Source organism: Euprymna scolopes, chromosome 41 (assembly GCF_053919585.1).
Source record: "Euprymna scolopes isolate OS-2025 chromosome 41, ASM5391958v1, whole genome shotgun sequence".
Taxonomy (NCBI): Eukaryota; Metazoa; Mollusca; class Cephalopoda; order Sepiida; family Sepiolidae; genus Euprymna; species Euprymna scolopes.
Window position 1 is genome coordinate 18,100,272 of NC_136522.1, and position 15,772 is coordinate 18,116,043.

Sequence of the window (15,772 nt, forward strand, 5' to 3'; positions counted from 1 at the left end):
AAAGTATAACACCACACAAAGTTATATTTCATACTAGCGGAGGTATCCGGCATTTCTCAGGTGTGGTGAGGTGGAGGGGGGGGTGAATCCAAACAAAATGGGAAATAAAGTATAACACCACACAAAGTTATATTTCATACTAGCGGAGGTATCCGGCATTTCTCAGGTGTGGTGAGGTGGAGGAGGGGGGGTGAATCCAAACAAAATAGGAAATAAAGTATAAGCGAACATAATAACCGTTTAAATATTATAACAAAAAAAGGAAAAAAAGACAGCGAACCTGATGCAAAATAAAGAATAAGCGAATGATGTTGAAACTTCAAAAAATCGGAAAAGCAAAAAAAAAAAAAACAACTAATGTGATAGAAAAATAAAAATTAAAAAAAAAACAAAAAAAAAACAAAAATATGGCGTAAATAACCCTGTTTCAACATTAAAACTTTAAAAATCGGAAAAAAAAATATCTCTGACATCTCGACTTGAACGTGCAATCTTAAGATAACAATGCTGCTACTATACCAACTGGTCTATGATCGCGTGAGCGAAATTAGGTCAGTTTTTTTATATTCAAACTAATTCAAGATAAAAAACTTTTTGCGCATGCGTGTATGGCTAAATTATCATGACGGAATGATTTTTGCGACCCCCCCCCTCCCTGTAGAAAAGTGCCCAGTTGAGGGTGAAGCAATTAATGTTTTCAGCCAACTTTTCGATATTTGTCGTCCGAAGGGTTGAGCTTCAAAATGATTCTGATCTCGTGAAAATCCATCACCGCTGTCGAAAGTTTTAGGCAGACATACAAACATACGTACATTTAAACAAACAGGTGAGATTTATATTATAGATAACATTTGACTTCACATTTTGGAGATTGTTTTGACTTCACATTTTGGATCTTCACTTCACCGACTTCTCGTCTCACTTCTTTGATTGACTACCCTTCTAATTTCTTCGATTGACTTCCAACCCTTTACTGGTAGGTGTCTTTTCAAGTTGTCTTCTAAAATTCACGTCATCTTAAGTGACCTCTACATCAGACTCTTAGAGGTCAAACCTATTTATAAATTATCGTTTGTACTAGTTATGAAAATGCTCATTCTTTTTCCGAAAACGTTTGTTTTTATTTATCTAAAATTCCTTTTTGTTATTGTTTACAATGCCTCCCCACGGGACAGAGTTAGACACCAGGGTCGTTTTTTAACATGGAGAAAAGGAACAAAGATAAAAATTGTCTCAGTCGTGAAGGATTTCTCCTCCACTGACAGAGAACAAGAAATTGAAGTGCAGCATCTGAAGAATTCCTTCTTGTTATTGTTTATAGAATCTGTTCAAGTTAAATTCCTAAAATGTCATTTAACCATATTTGTCCTTGAATTGCAGTTTTCTCTTTAAAACAAATTTAATTCCGCTACATGATAATAATAATAATAATAATAATAATAATAATAATAATAATAATAGTATGTTTGCTCAAGTAATTTGGCAATGCCCCGGGAGTGCTAATATGCAACAGCTATAAAAGATATTGTATAAATGACAGTTTCAAATAGTGTCTTGCTAAAAGCACCGGTCCCCCATCACATCAATAGGTTGGCATCAGAAAGGGCATCTGGTATATAATATATATGTTGCCTCAATTCGGAAAATGGCTTCCAAAGAAAATATGTTGCATTCCAAGATGGACTTCAAAGAAAGAGATAAATAAAGACCTGGTCAGAGATAGGTTAGTTTGGAAATAAATCTTTTAATGTCAGCATGTAAAACGAACTGATGGTGATGAGCATGAAAGATGGACCAACAAAACTAGTAAGCAAAAAAGTTTCTTTTCTTTCTTATTTTGCATACTTTTACCATCTTCATAGTTGTTGTTACACCACATTTCGGCCAACTCGGGCCTTCTTCGGGTGATTAACTGTGACGGTATAGGAATACAGTCCTGTACCTGTATCCCTAGTAATTACTGCCTTCCATAGTTGTTGCCTCACTCTAGTGAAGGAAATAAAAAAAAAAAATGGATACATACAAGAACTTTTGAGAGAGAGAAGGAAATGCTATTTCAGTGGATTGATAAATTCTAAATAAATACTGAATCTGTGTGTTCATCTTTTGTGGATTATTATCCTCATCTTCATAGTTGTTGCTTCATCACATTTCGGCCAACTCATCCTCTGGCCTTCTTCAGGTGATTAACCGCGACGAGATAGGAATGCTGAGTCTTGTAACCGTATCACCCCAGTAATTACTGCCATACATAGTAGTGGACGAATGCGTTGAGTCTCTACGGTTCCAGGTGGATATGGTCTGAAGATAGCGGTTTCAATCCTACCCAAAGCACGCCAGAGGATTAGTTGACCAGATGGGGTGAGTCAACAACAGCTATGGAAAACGGTTATTACTGGGGATACAGTTAGAAGACTCAGCATTTCTATCCCGTTGCAGTTAATCACCTGAAGAAGGCCAGAGGATGAGTTGGCTGAAACGTGGTGGAGCAACAACTATGAAGATGAGGATAACAATTGACAAAAACAAATGAAAAGAAACTTCCGCAAAAAGAATGAATACACAAATTGCTCACCTCAAAGGATTCCAATTTTTATTGCAAAAATTTATTTTTATAAAAAAATTTATTTTTATAACAAATTTATTTTTATAATTTTTTTTCTTTTGTTTTAAATCTTTACTTATGGAAATTCCATGGTGCCCTCTGCATCAACTTGTATAATTAACTGTTTATAATATTCCTTTTGAAATAATGTCTGTCAGGGTCAGTACTGTTAAAAAAAAAAAAAACTTCTGTAAAAATAATTGCCAAAAATGAATGTCTCTTTACCTAAAAACGTAAACAGCCCCATTCAGTCTTGACAGACTATGGATACCTACTGAAGGATGGCTGCACATAAAATTTTTGTAGCAAGTGTTGCACAATTGCAAACCACACCTCTCCTGAGTTGACACTGTTTTGATTCCAGTTGCAAGTATATAAAAGTTCAGGATAACTGGAAACAATGCTGAGATGAGCGGAGAGCACATACAATGCCTACTATTCCTAAATGGTCACTTATCTGGTGCTGACTAGGCTCATAGTTGCTTAACTTTGGTGATCTGGTGAGAACCGGTGGGTCAATATGATAATATCTAAGTATTTTTGGAGAGGTAATGAAGGGGGTAAGTTTTACAAAAAAATTCACATGTTTTGCTAACAATTCTTGAAATTTTAAAATAAAAAATTATAAAAATGCTTAAGGTAAGTTTTTTGATTTTTTTTTCTTTTTAAATCTTTTTGTATTTTGTATGCGTTAAATAAATGTCAATTATGTTTCTAGGTTTTATTTTATTTTGCTCTGCTTGTTTCGGTGGTTCTTGTCAGCTGCCAGTCGAGCCCAAGTCAACGTCACAGAAAAATGGTTAATGTAGGAATGTTTTTACCTTAGTAACACCACATTAATCACCACTTTTCTGATCAGACCATTTCACTTTTTAAAGATGTGTGAAAGGTGATAACGTACATACAAATACGAAATGTTTTCTCGTATCATTCTATGATTTTTTTTTTTTGTCAACTCTTTAAAAACTTTGTACCATTACTTCGTTCAAGAAGTGTTTGTTGGCCAAATTATTACATTTTCTGATGTCTTATTTACATCTTCCGATTTGCAGGTATGGTGAAATAGTAAATGTTAATTTGACCCGAGATAAAAAGACGGGCAAATCCCTGGGATATGCCTTCATCTGCTATGAAGACCAACGCAGCACCGTTTTGGCGGTGGACAACCTCAATGGCATCAAGGTAAAAAAAAGAAAACCTTACATCATGACTTTCTATTGTTGCCCTTGTTTTTGTTTTTTTTTGTCATTCATATATATTATAATGTCAAATAATATTTTTATTTTTTAGCAATTATTTTTGAGGTTATGAATTAGCTCCCCTAAAGTCTTAGGGAGTTTTTTCCTGGTACTTATACGGTTTAATCAAGATATTAAAAAATGAAAATGTCAAAAAAAAAAAAAAAAAAATGTTTGACAACGTTGGCCCCTGCGTAAACGGGTTTAATTTAATGGCTGCTCCCTGAGGTTTTCTTTCACTTTCTTCGTATATATCTCATACATTTTTTTTTTTTAATCGAGCATGTATGTTTTATTTTTTAATTTTAAAAAATTTCTTTAATTAAATTTTATTCATACTTTTATTTCGTGCTTGTTTTGATTTTATTTTCCCCAGTAAATATTATTTTTTGTTACATTTATTTTTTCATACACATTCAAATAATGCTTTTTTTTTTTTTTTTTTTTTTTTTTTTGCCTCAAACAATACCTTCAAGAAAGTTTTGGAAATAAAAACAAACAAAATATGAAGTATGAATCAAATTTAATTAAAGAAATAAAAAAAAAAAAAATAAATACATGTTCAATTAAAAAAAAAAATGAGATGTATACGAAGAAAGTGGAAGAAAACCTCAGGGAGCAGCCATTAAATTAAAACCAGTTTATGCAGGGTCCACGTTCCCCGTGAAGTACCAAAAGTTTATATTGTATGTATCTGTTTTGGACTGAAGATCTGCGGAAAAAAAAATTTCACTTAATTTGATCGAGTAGTTTTTTTTTTTTTTTTTTTTTTTTACAGCGGAAGAACACGTTTTTATGAGAGTGCGTTGAAGTCAGTCATCTTTAAATTTTTTGAACACGCCATAGGGAGATAACTCAGTTTAAAACCGACACTCCCTCCCCATATTTAGTACTAGTTTTTCTTCCTAAAAATCAAACCTTTTGCTCGATATTATAACAAATTGTTTTTTCGCTGTAAAAAAAAAAAAATATTTGATGAAATTAGGTGAAATTTTTTTTTTTTTTTCTTGAGCAGCATTAAAGTTTCACATAGTAACCACTTTAATATTAACACTAGTGTTGCAACGATCAATCAGAATCAAATCGGTAATTGAAAAAAATCAAAACTTTTTAGTTTTTTTTTTTTTTTTTTTTTTTTTTTTTTACACAGTGATCACCACTTATCAAGGCCCGGAAGCCACTCAGGGATAAGGGTTATTGCAAGTACATTACGTTAGTGTGGAGATTTGATGAAGTGTTTACTTAAGGGGGCGGTTCATTAGGAATTTGTTAACGTTGAACTTGAAGACCTCCAAGTTGTAGTCAGGTGGGAAGCAGGCAGACGGAACAGAGTTCCACAGGCGTGCAGTTCTAAGAAAGAAGCTTTGTTCATGGAATCCGCGTTTTGATTTAGGCACAGATATAGAGTGAGGGAAATTTTTCACAGTGGATTCAGCTAGACGGGTGTTTTTCGCAAAAGATTGGCGAGGGGGGACCAGAGATTGGAGTTCAGACGAGCACCTGCCATAGAATTAACGATAAAACAAGGATAGGCTTGCAACGTCTCTTCTGTGGGAGAGAGGTTGCAGGGTAGAGAAAAGGGCATCCCCCACTAAGCCACAAAGTCTATTTTGCACTCTGTCAAGGCAGGATAGGCTGTTTTTAGCAGCTCCTGCCCAGATATGGCAACAGTATTCCATCCTTGGTTATCAGAATAATAAAAAAAATGAATGCCTAACGATTCCTTTTAGTTTTTTTTTTTTTTAGTTTTATTTTGTTTAAAACTTAATTTTCCATTCCTCGTACTAAAGATGAAATAATAAATATTTATTGATTTTAAATTGCCAGTAAAATTAAAATCTATGCATTACTTAGAAACGTTTTTGTCTTACGTTTGAGATAACGATACACAAGTTTTTATGGCAATCTGAAAAGAAAAAGAAAAAAATTTTACAAGTACATATTAAAAGATTTTAAAATAATTGGGAATTAAAAACAGAGTGAGTAACTGTATCAGAATCGGGAGAAAATATTGGAATCGTCTCATCCCTAATCGATGCAAAATATTTTCAGTATTTTGTTTCAAATGGTCTTTTTCTCTCTATTTAGATCTTGAACCGTACACTCCGTGTTGATCATGCAGCCAACTATCGTCCTCCCAAGGACACTGGTGATGAAGATGAGATTGTGAAAAAACTCCGGACTGAGGGGTGTGCTCCGAAAGTTCCCGACTCTTCATCTTCAGAAGAAGGAGAAGTTAAAGACTCTCCACCCTCACCACCCACACCACCGCCAGCACCACCACCCAAAAAAATCAAGAAGGGTGAGTTTTTTTTTTTTTTTTTGTTTTTTTACAAGTGAATTCCTACCTATCAAGTCCTAAAGGCTACTCGAGGATAAGATCAGTGAGTGTAGGGGGGTCACTGAAACAACAGCATAGTGATCGTTAATAGTGACTAGAACTTGATTATTTAAGGTTGTGGCTCAAAAAGAACTTGCTTACATTGGATTTGAAGACAATCATGTTGTAGTCGGCTGGAAAGCATGTCAGTGGAACAGTTGAACAGGCAGGCAATTCTAGAAAAGAAGCTTTGTTCATGGAATCTGTGTCTAGATTTAGGCACAGATAGAAAGTGGGGAAAATTTTTGATAGTGGTTATAGATAGACGATTGCTTTTTGTGAAAGTTTGGTTTTCATTTTTATGTTTTCTAGAGATATAGTGTTTTTTAGTTTTATGTTCAGTAATTATAACAATCGATGGTGTAAAATTAATGAGTGCTTGCGCAGTTTAATTAAGACATTAAAAAATGAAAATATTGAAAAATGTTATATTGTGCATATTCGTTTTGGACTGATGTTCTCCGATAAAAATTTCACTTAATTTGATCAAGTAGTTTTTTGTTTTGTTTTTTACGGTGGAAAAACATGTTTTTATGACAACGCACTGAAGGTAGCTATGTTTGGATTTTTAGAACACGCCACGGGGAGATAACTCGGTCTAAAGTGCCGGCAACCCCCTCCCCATCTTAAATAATTGCTTTTTCTTAAAAATCGAAACATGGCTACCTTTTGATATCATAAATTGTTTTTTTGCTGTAAAAAAAAAAAAAACACTACTTGATCAAATTAAGGGATATTTTTTGGGGGGAGAACTTTATTCCATGACAGATATGTACAATATAACTTTTTTCAATATTTTCATTTTTTAATGTCTTGATTAAACTGTACAAGTACCAAATAATGAAATGTATAAATATTTTAAACATGTTTTTCTTCAGATTACATGTATAATACTAAATAGGTTTTAACTAGAAATTTAACAATATTAAAAAAAACAAAAACATTTTTAATGCCTATACATAATTTTTAAATCACATTATTTTTGCACCATCTGCGCTCAAATTGTGCGGTTATTAGTTGTTGATTCCCTTCATTCCCACAGCAATTGTTTGTTAGCCCGGAGGTAAAGGCTTAGCAAATGGAGTTAAAAGTGGCTTCATGGTTGGGTTTAAATCTCTCGACCGGCAGGAATTGTCACTCTTTACACTGATGATTGCGTAAACGTGAAACTCTAGTGTCTGTAGGTATAAAAAAAATAATTATACAGGGCTCTACAGACAAATTTATCTTTAGTTGACCTTTGACAACTAAATATTTTCGTTTACTAGCCAAATAGAAAAGTTACTAGCCAAACTCATATGATTTTTAGAATATGACATCTTCGTTCTGTGACGGGTATGTACATCAAAGATTTTTTTTGTATTTTTTTTGATAAGTGTAATTCTAAATATACACAAATTTTACGTTGATACTTGAAAGTATAAATATTTGAATTTCTTCAGATTTTTTTTTAACAGTCTTCGTTTAAAAAAAAGTATATTGTTTTGTTAAACCTTTTATTGTTTAAATAATTTGACTTTGCTCATTTTATTGAAAAATAGTTGAAAATATATTTTTTCACTCAGTAGTGAACTTTGGAAGATTGTCAGTGAAAGAAATGCAATTGCCAAAAGATAAGTGTTTCATTATTTCTAGTTGCCACTTTGAAAAATCACTCGCAAATGCGACTGTTTCAGTCGCAATGTAGAGCCCTGTATTATGAATGCTCCATCCCTAGCAAAAACGAAGTGATAAGAAGATTAAAACATACATATGCAGGGCTCTATGGACAAATTTATTTTTAGTTGACCTTTGACAACTAAATATTCTCATTCACTACACAAATAAAGAAGTTACTAGCCAACGTGATTTTTGGAATATGACCTCTTCATTCCATGACGAGTATGTACATAAAGATTTTTCTGTATTTATTTTTTATAAGTAATTCAAAGTCTACTACAAATTTTATGTTGATACTCGAAGGTATAAACATTCTGATTTCTTCAGGTATTTTTTTAAATATCCTTCATTTAAAAAAAAAAAAAATTGTTCTATTAAACTTTTATTGTTTAAATAATTTAACTTTGTTCGTTTTATTAAAAAAAAAAAAAAAAAAAGGTGAAAATATATTTTTTCATTCAGTAGTGAGCTTTGGAAGATTGTCAGTGAAAGAAATACAATCACAAAAAGATAAGTGTTTCATTAGTTCTAGTCGCCACTTTGAAAAATCACTCGCAAATGCGACTGTTTCAGTCGCAATGTAGAGCCCTGTTATATATAGTGTATGTGTGTGTTTAGGCAGTATTCTTTCATTTAAACAAATGTCAAACACAGGAGAGAGCTTCCGCTTAATTGGACCTTTTTTTTATTTTTTCAATTTTTATGATGTCCAAGTTAGTGTCTGGGGGCATATATATAAAATCATTGGGAGTTTTTGTTAAGACATACACCTAGAAGGAAAACTTTGATGTAAAACCTAGGTATACTGTCCACTTTATCTGTAACAATCATTTGTACTGTCTGAGTATATCGTTGGTTCCAAAAGGTGGGGATGGTTGTACACCAAGCCTTCACCGCTATCAGCAGATCATTTGTGTGTGGATTTTGGACAACTTAATTGCTGCAAGAAGCTCGTATTTCGGGATTCAACGGGAGAGTCCATTATCATCTATACCTTAATTTTTTTTTTTTTTTTTCCCTTCAGATTTTTGAAGAAGCTGTTTATAGCATCCATATTTAATTCTTCATCTCCTGAACAGTACAGCAACCAAAAAAATACTCTCTAGGTAACAATGGGAGTAGGGGTATATCAATTTTAAGGTGCTCTCCCTGCAGTCTGACCCAAAAGGTTGATCTCATTCATGCTGCATACAATCTAATCACTTTTTGCACACTCAAATCAAGTCCTCCTTGGTGTAATCAGCATGGGAGTATCCTGGCATGTTATTGGATTTATGCAAGAGATAGTGCACTGTTTTATCCATATAACTTGAGATACCAAATGTGTAAGACATTTTAAATTTCACCGAAACTTCTAATAGAACATGTGTACTACGTTACACACGTAGACCCAACACATTGTAGCAGAGTATGTCGCAAGGAACAAAGGACAAGTAATAACTTGACTCCTTCAATTTTATTTTTTTGTGTATAACAACTACGTTTATCTCCTCACATGTGACTTCTCGTTATGGATGTGACGTCACCAACGTCTATAACATGATTGTCTCTTTTTTTTATAGTCTTTTTCTTTTGTTCTTAACTTGCTAACTTTTTTTTTTTTTTTAATATATCTTGAAAAATAGATATAAAAACGTCTTTCTGTAATTTTGACATGCCAATATTTTTAATTCTGTTTTTACTCTGATTTTTCAGAAAAAGTTGAGAAACGATTGAAACGAAAGAAGAGCAAAAAGCACCGAAACAAGAAATCCTCTTGGAAAACTGGTTCCAATTCTTCATCTTCGTCTTCATCCTCCTCCTCCTCGTCCTCTTCTTCCTCCACTTCTTCCAGTAGTGACTCTGACTCCTCCAGTCCTGGTCGTCGTCGGCCAACAGATCCCAACCCTAACCCCCCTTCTCGAGTGAAGAACGATCAGCCAATCTATGACAAGTATTCCCAACCAGTGCCTTCTACCCGTCGTTCTAATTCTGCAGCCGTCGAGCTAACGGCTTCTAAGAGAAAGTATCATGATATCGGGGAAAAGTATGAGACCAACAAACCCCGTCAGCCTCTCCTGTCGCCATCTTACGCTGAGCCCAGTAATAGAGTGCGTTCAGTTGAAGATCGTTTTGACACTCGCAGAGAATATGGCCGCAACAATTCTGATCGTGCAGGCACTGCACGGGGTGGTAGGTTTCCCGAGAGTGGCCGACGCTCTCCTTATGCGGATCAGCGATCTCGATCCCCGCATCGAGGAAAATCAGACTATAGAGACTGTGACCTGCCTGCATTTCGAGAAGATATGAGGGATCTCGACCGTAGTTCACGCTTTCCGACCAGGGATGATAATTATCGTGGAAGGGAAGATTCCTTCCTTGATCGTGAAACTATTGGCTATCCACCACGGGAAACTCTTTATACTTCCAGAGATGGTGGATATGCACCCCGAGAGAATCTCTATCCACCTAGGGAAGGAACGGGTCTGCTCAGAGATCCAATCTATCCACCCAGAGACCCTTCTTATGCACAGCGAGGGGTTACATATTCACAGCGTGATACTGGCTATCATCAGCGTGGTGGTGGGTATTTACAGCGGAACAACTCGCAGACCAACCGAAATAACCGAAACCTGAGAGAGGAACCCTACACACAACGAGATACACGGTACCAACAACGAGATTCTTCAAGTTATACTCAAAGGGAGCACCCTGCATACAAGCAGAGAGAGGCACCATATGCAGAAAGGGATCGTACGTACACCCAGAGAGATCGTAATTATACCGAAAGAAATCGTGGCTATCAAGACAGGAACCGCAGTTATTCAGACGGTGGTAACCTTCCGCGTAACAGGGGTGGGGGAAGAGGGGGAGGAAGTAGTAATGACGACTACCGCAGGGATAGAAACTTTCGGGCTAGTGACGACAATAGAGGGGATCGGAATTATAACCGTAAACCTGATTTTGAACGAGATAGAAAGCGAAACGATAACAGGAGTTACGATCGAAGAGAACGATAGCAGAAGGTGTGACCGGGGGAGGGGGTGTTTAGAAGTTCTCTCTGCAACCTCCACCCCACCCACCACTTCTCTTTTTATTTTTTACTTTTTTTTTTTTAATCTTTTTAGTTTGATGGGGTGGGGGGTGATTAATTTCTCTCCTTAATTTCATATTAAACAACTTCTTTATCATGGATTCTGAGGAAAATACTTCATTAAAACTTTTTCGTGCTCTTTTTTGATCTTCCGAAATGGTTTGCATTGCAATATCTGATCTATCTATTAGCCTTACCTGATGCTACCGGATACTGGCTTCCCGACCTACATTGCACCAAACATTAATGTTTTTGTTTTTATTCCTTTCCCTTTGCAAAATTTATGTTCTGCAAAGTTCAAAACAGAAAGAACAATTTTCCTCTACAAAACAACTAAACCAAACATCTTGAATAAATATTTGAAGATAGAAAGAACTTGAAGTATGAAATCTTTTTTACAAAATGACTTGTTTTATAGTATGTCAACCCTTTTTCGAGTTATTTAACTCGAAAAAGGGTTGATATGCCATAAAATAAAACAACCGTTAACCTTAATCTCTACGTTAATGAGTAGATCACACGTTGGAATGTAAACAACTTGATAGATCACATATTGTAAGAGCACAGACATACATACATATATATATATATATATATAAGAAATTTATTACTGTGAGTCCAGAATGAGTTTACATATTGTTTCAACTAGAGGAAGATCCCCAAAGAGAGGAAATTTAAGCGTCTTTTAATTTTAAACCGTTATAAACTAAAAAAAAAAAAAAACGTTTATAAGAATTAACACATAATTAATATTTAATTATAAACCCCTCTCTTATCGTATACACTCCTACTACTTTAAATTCCAACGTCCTCTCCCTTCCACTCCCCCCTTCCTTTCTAACTCCCCTTCATCTACGATTTTTTCATTCTTATTTAATTTTATAACTTAGTCCATCTATGAATTCTGACGATGCTAGTTAGACATTTCCTCTCTTTGGGGATCTTCCTCTAGTTGAAACAATATGTAAACTCATTCTGGACTCACAGTAATAAATTTCTTATATACTGCTCTGGCTACACATTGAGCACTCTATTCCGTTTTTTTCACCACTGGTAAATAAATAAATAAATATATATATATATATATATAGAGGTTCAATAATGCAACGGTTGCTGTTGAAAATACTTTTTTGGTGCTTTTACACTTATTGGACCATGCTATTTTTTTTAATAGTATTTTCAAGTTAAATTAAAGTTTTACATTAATTGTTAGGTGAAAGTACAGAATAGTTACAGAACAACCCCTCTCTCTCCATGTTAAGAATAGCTTTCTAAATAGCGTTATTATTTCAGCATGGTTCAATAAGTACATAAGTACCTACTTTTTCTTTTCTTTTTTTTTATATATATAAAGCCTTTAAACGGTTCAGGAAGTAATTTCTGGTTTGAATTAAAGTTTAAAAGCAAAAATCAGGTTCTTTTGTGCTTCTAAATAAAAAAAAACAAAAAAAAACAATACTTATACTCCTTCTGTTGTATCAATAAACCCTCTCCCCCCTCCCCAAAGTTTCTCAGAAAAAAATGATTACTTTCTGTGTGTATGGCTTTAACCTTGTGGTGTTTGTTTGCATTTTCATAACTTCACTGGGATTCTAACAAAAGAAAAAAAATATATTAAAACTAAAATCTCTACTTCCATTTTGTCTTGTTATATCCACATACCCTCATCCTTAGACAGTCTTCCAAATATCCAATATCCCCAAGCTTGGTACATCTTGTTTTTAATACAATCAGATCATGAGATAACATTTTTTATTCTTTCTTTGTGATGCAGGGACAATTTTTTTTTTTTTCTTCTTCTTCATGCTTTCCCCCCCCCCCCAAAAAAAAAAATGTACATCTTTTGAGAATCTCCCAACGTTTTTTCTGCTGCTTCGGTTGGCTGAATTTTTGGTGCAAGTCCACTGTTCAACTTACAAAAAAAAAATACAGAAAAATCTTTACTATGTACATATCCATCGCAGAACAAAAATGTCGTATTCCAAAAATCATATAAATTGATCAAGTGTTTTTCTTTTTCGTTAGCATTACAATGTTAATTTTGCAAGTTTTAATTATTGTGGAGTTATCTCCTCCTCCTTTGATTTTCTTAAACTACTAGATCAATTTACGTGATTTGTTTAAATATGACGTCTTCGTTATGTTTTTTATATCTTCAATTGCAAAGATTTTCCTATACTTTTGGGTTTTTTTTAATTGGGTTGAATTCTGAACAAAAACTAAGGTTTTCTTTTTTTTTTTTTTTATCCAAATTAATCCACAGAAAATAATTTCAAGAGTAAATATAATCACCACATGATGGCATTCAGAAGTGAAAAATATAGAATTAGCAGTACATTGTTTAAATGGCACTTATACAGTTTAATCAAGACATTAAAAAATGAAAATATTGAAAAAAAAAAAAAAGGTTATATTGTACGTATCAGTTTTGAACTGAAGATCTCAAAAAAAAATTTCACTTAATTTGATCGAGTAGTTTTTTTTTTTTTTTTTTTTTTTTTACAGCGGAAAACCATTTTTATGACAGCACGTTGAAGGTAGACATCTTTTGAATGCTTTGAACACACCACATGGAGATAACTCAATTTAAAGCACCGACATTCCCTCCCCATCCTTAATACTAGCTTATCTTCCTAAAAATAAAAACTTTTGCTCCAAATTGTTTTTTCGTTGTAAAAAAAAAATTACTTGATGAAATTAAGTGAAATGTTTTTTCAGAGAACTTCATTCCATAACGTATACATACAATATAAACTTTTTTTTCAATATTTTCATTTTTTTATGTCTTGATTAAACTGTACAAGTACCATTTAAACATATATTGGGTTGGCCAAAAAGTGCTAGTTTTTAAGGAAAACCCCCAAACGTCAAGTTTAGAAACTTAGTTTTTGCAATTCATTTTCCGAGATCAATTTGCAAAGCTTGAGAATGTCTGCAATTTGTCGAACAATAATCTATAGCTTTCACTTGATCACTGTCGGTCATCTTTGGTCGGACAGAACAAGAATAATCTTACACTGAAAGATTTCCTTTTTGGAAGAATTTCCAACGTACCCATCCTGTAATAACATTCTCCCCATACACATGGCATATCTTTGTTTTTTTTTCTGTATTTAAAAAAAAAAAAAAAGCATCATGTCTATAGTGCTCTGCTTGATTTTTTAAGCGGATATTAATGCAATTTGTTTTCTATTTGGATATCTTGAGAATGTCTGTAAGTTGTCTGGTTGTTAAACAAGGATCTTGTTCAGTTACTGCTTTCACTTGGTCACTGTCGATCATCTTTTCTTTGGCCAACCAGAGTTAACAAGCGTGTCCTTTTCAGAATCGAGCAAATTATTTCTGACATACCTCTTCTCCAACTGCATTTTCCCCATACACGTAGCATATCTTAATGCAGGTTTTTGTAGTAACAAAAACGCATCAGATGTCTAGAGTTCTGTTTGATCTCTCAGCACTTGTACAGTTTAATCAAGGCATTAAAAAATGAAAATATTGGAAAGAAGGTTAGATTGTACGTATCCGTTTTGAACTGAAGATCTCCGAAAAAAGTTTCACTTAATTTGATCAAATAGTTTTGTTTTTTTTTTTTAACAGCAGAAAAACACGTTTTTATGACAGCGAGTTGAAGATAGATCTTTGTTTGACGTTCATCTTCGTTGCCAACTGTTATGTTTGTAGGTTGAACCAAATAACATATAAGGCAATGCAAATGAAGACTCAACAAACAAAGGTAGATCAATAAGAAGTGTATTAGAAAAAGTATGTTCACAATATATTTACATAATGGTTGTCAGGTAAGAGAGTCTTGGCTGGAGAACATATCTGCTCTCGGCTCGGCCTTCGGTGGCTTCTGGTTAACACACACTCAGACTAACCGAGTCTTGTTATTTATGTGTAATATTATCCACATATGTAAATGAGTGGAGGCCACATCTTTGAAGTTTTTGAACATGCCATGGGGGAGATAACTCAGTGTAAAGCGCCGACACTCCCTCCCCATCTTTAATACTAGCTTTTCTTCCTAAAAATCGAACCTTTTGCTCGGTATTATAACAAATTGTTTTTTCACTGTAAAAAAACAAACTACTTGATGAAATTCCATAATGTATATGTACAATATAACCATTTTTCGATATTTTCATTTTTTAATGTCTTGATTAAACTGTATAAGTACCCAATCTTTATTAGGCTTGAAAGATGATAGCCAAAAAACAAATTTCCTTTTTGTTCAACATGTTGGATGGTTTTCTTTTTATGTACATAACTCCAAACAAGGCATGGGATTACTTCATTTAAGGAACTAAACAAAAAATATACTACTTAGAGGTCAAAACTTGCCAACAATGAGTGTTAGATCGAATAGATTCTGATCTAGAAAACAGCAATTCTTCCCTCTTTGTCAGAAACATCACTCATGGAATATGAGGACTAAAGGACAAAATAAGGGAAGCGAGAGTTATTATTATACACAGGTTTCACAGAAAATAATTACAAGTGTAGGTAAAATCATCATATGATATTCCAGAATGAAAAATACAGAAGTAACTCAACACTGTTTAAACATATATGGGAATAAAAAATATAATAAGAGCTCAAATATCAGTTAGGGAATCTTAAAAATAGCTGCACTATAAATAATGGAAACTAAACTGTGATTAGAAGAAAAATATCAAATAATAAGTTTACAAAAAAAAAAATTTTTTATTTAACAAAAAACAAGAAGTTATAGCGAAACGCGGACACATAAACAAATACTTGCTTTACTATTTATGTTCAGGTTAATTAAAAATAAAAATATCCCTTAACTGGTTAGC

The 15,772-nt window shown here is 33.7% G+C and overlaps 1 protein-coding gene across 2 annotated transcripts in view; it reads left to right on the forward strand.

Annotated features, from left to right (window-relative positions):
- LOC145266368 (uncharacterized) overlaps nucleotides 1-11,743 on the forward strand; it is a 36,353-nt gene extending 24,610 nt beyond the window's left edge. Inside the window, exons 3-6 of one of the 2 annotated variants that reach the window (XM_080121992.1) lie at nucleotides 3,658-3,787; nucleotides 5,932-6,145; nucleotides 9,578-10,636; nucleotides 11,623-11,743. In XM_080121992.1, the coding sequence (XP_079978118.1) occupies nucleotides 3,658-3,787; nucleotides 5,932-6,145; nucleotides 9,578-10,636; nucleotides 11,623-11,633 (1,414 nt within the window). In that variant the 3' untranslated portion in view covers nucleotides 11,634-11,743. Of the gene's footprint in view, nucleotides 1-3,657; nucleotides 3,788-5,931; nucleotides 6,146-9,577; nucleotides 11,333-11,622 lie in introns of those variants that run through there. The other variant, XM_080121991.1, reaches the window with a different exon arrangement.
- The last annotated feature ends 4,029 nt before the right edge of the window (nucleotides 11,744-15,772 follow it).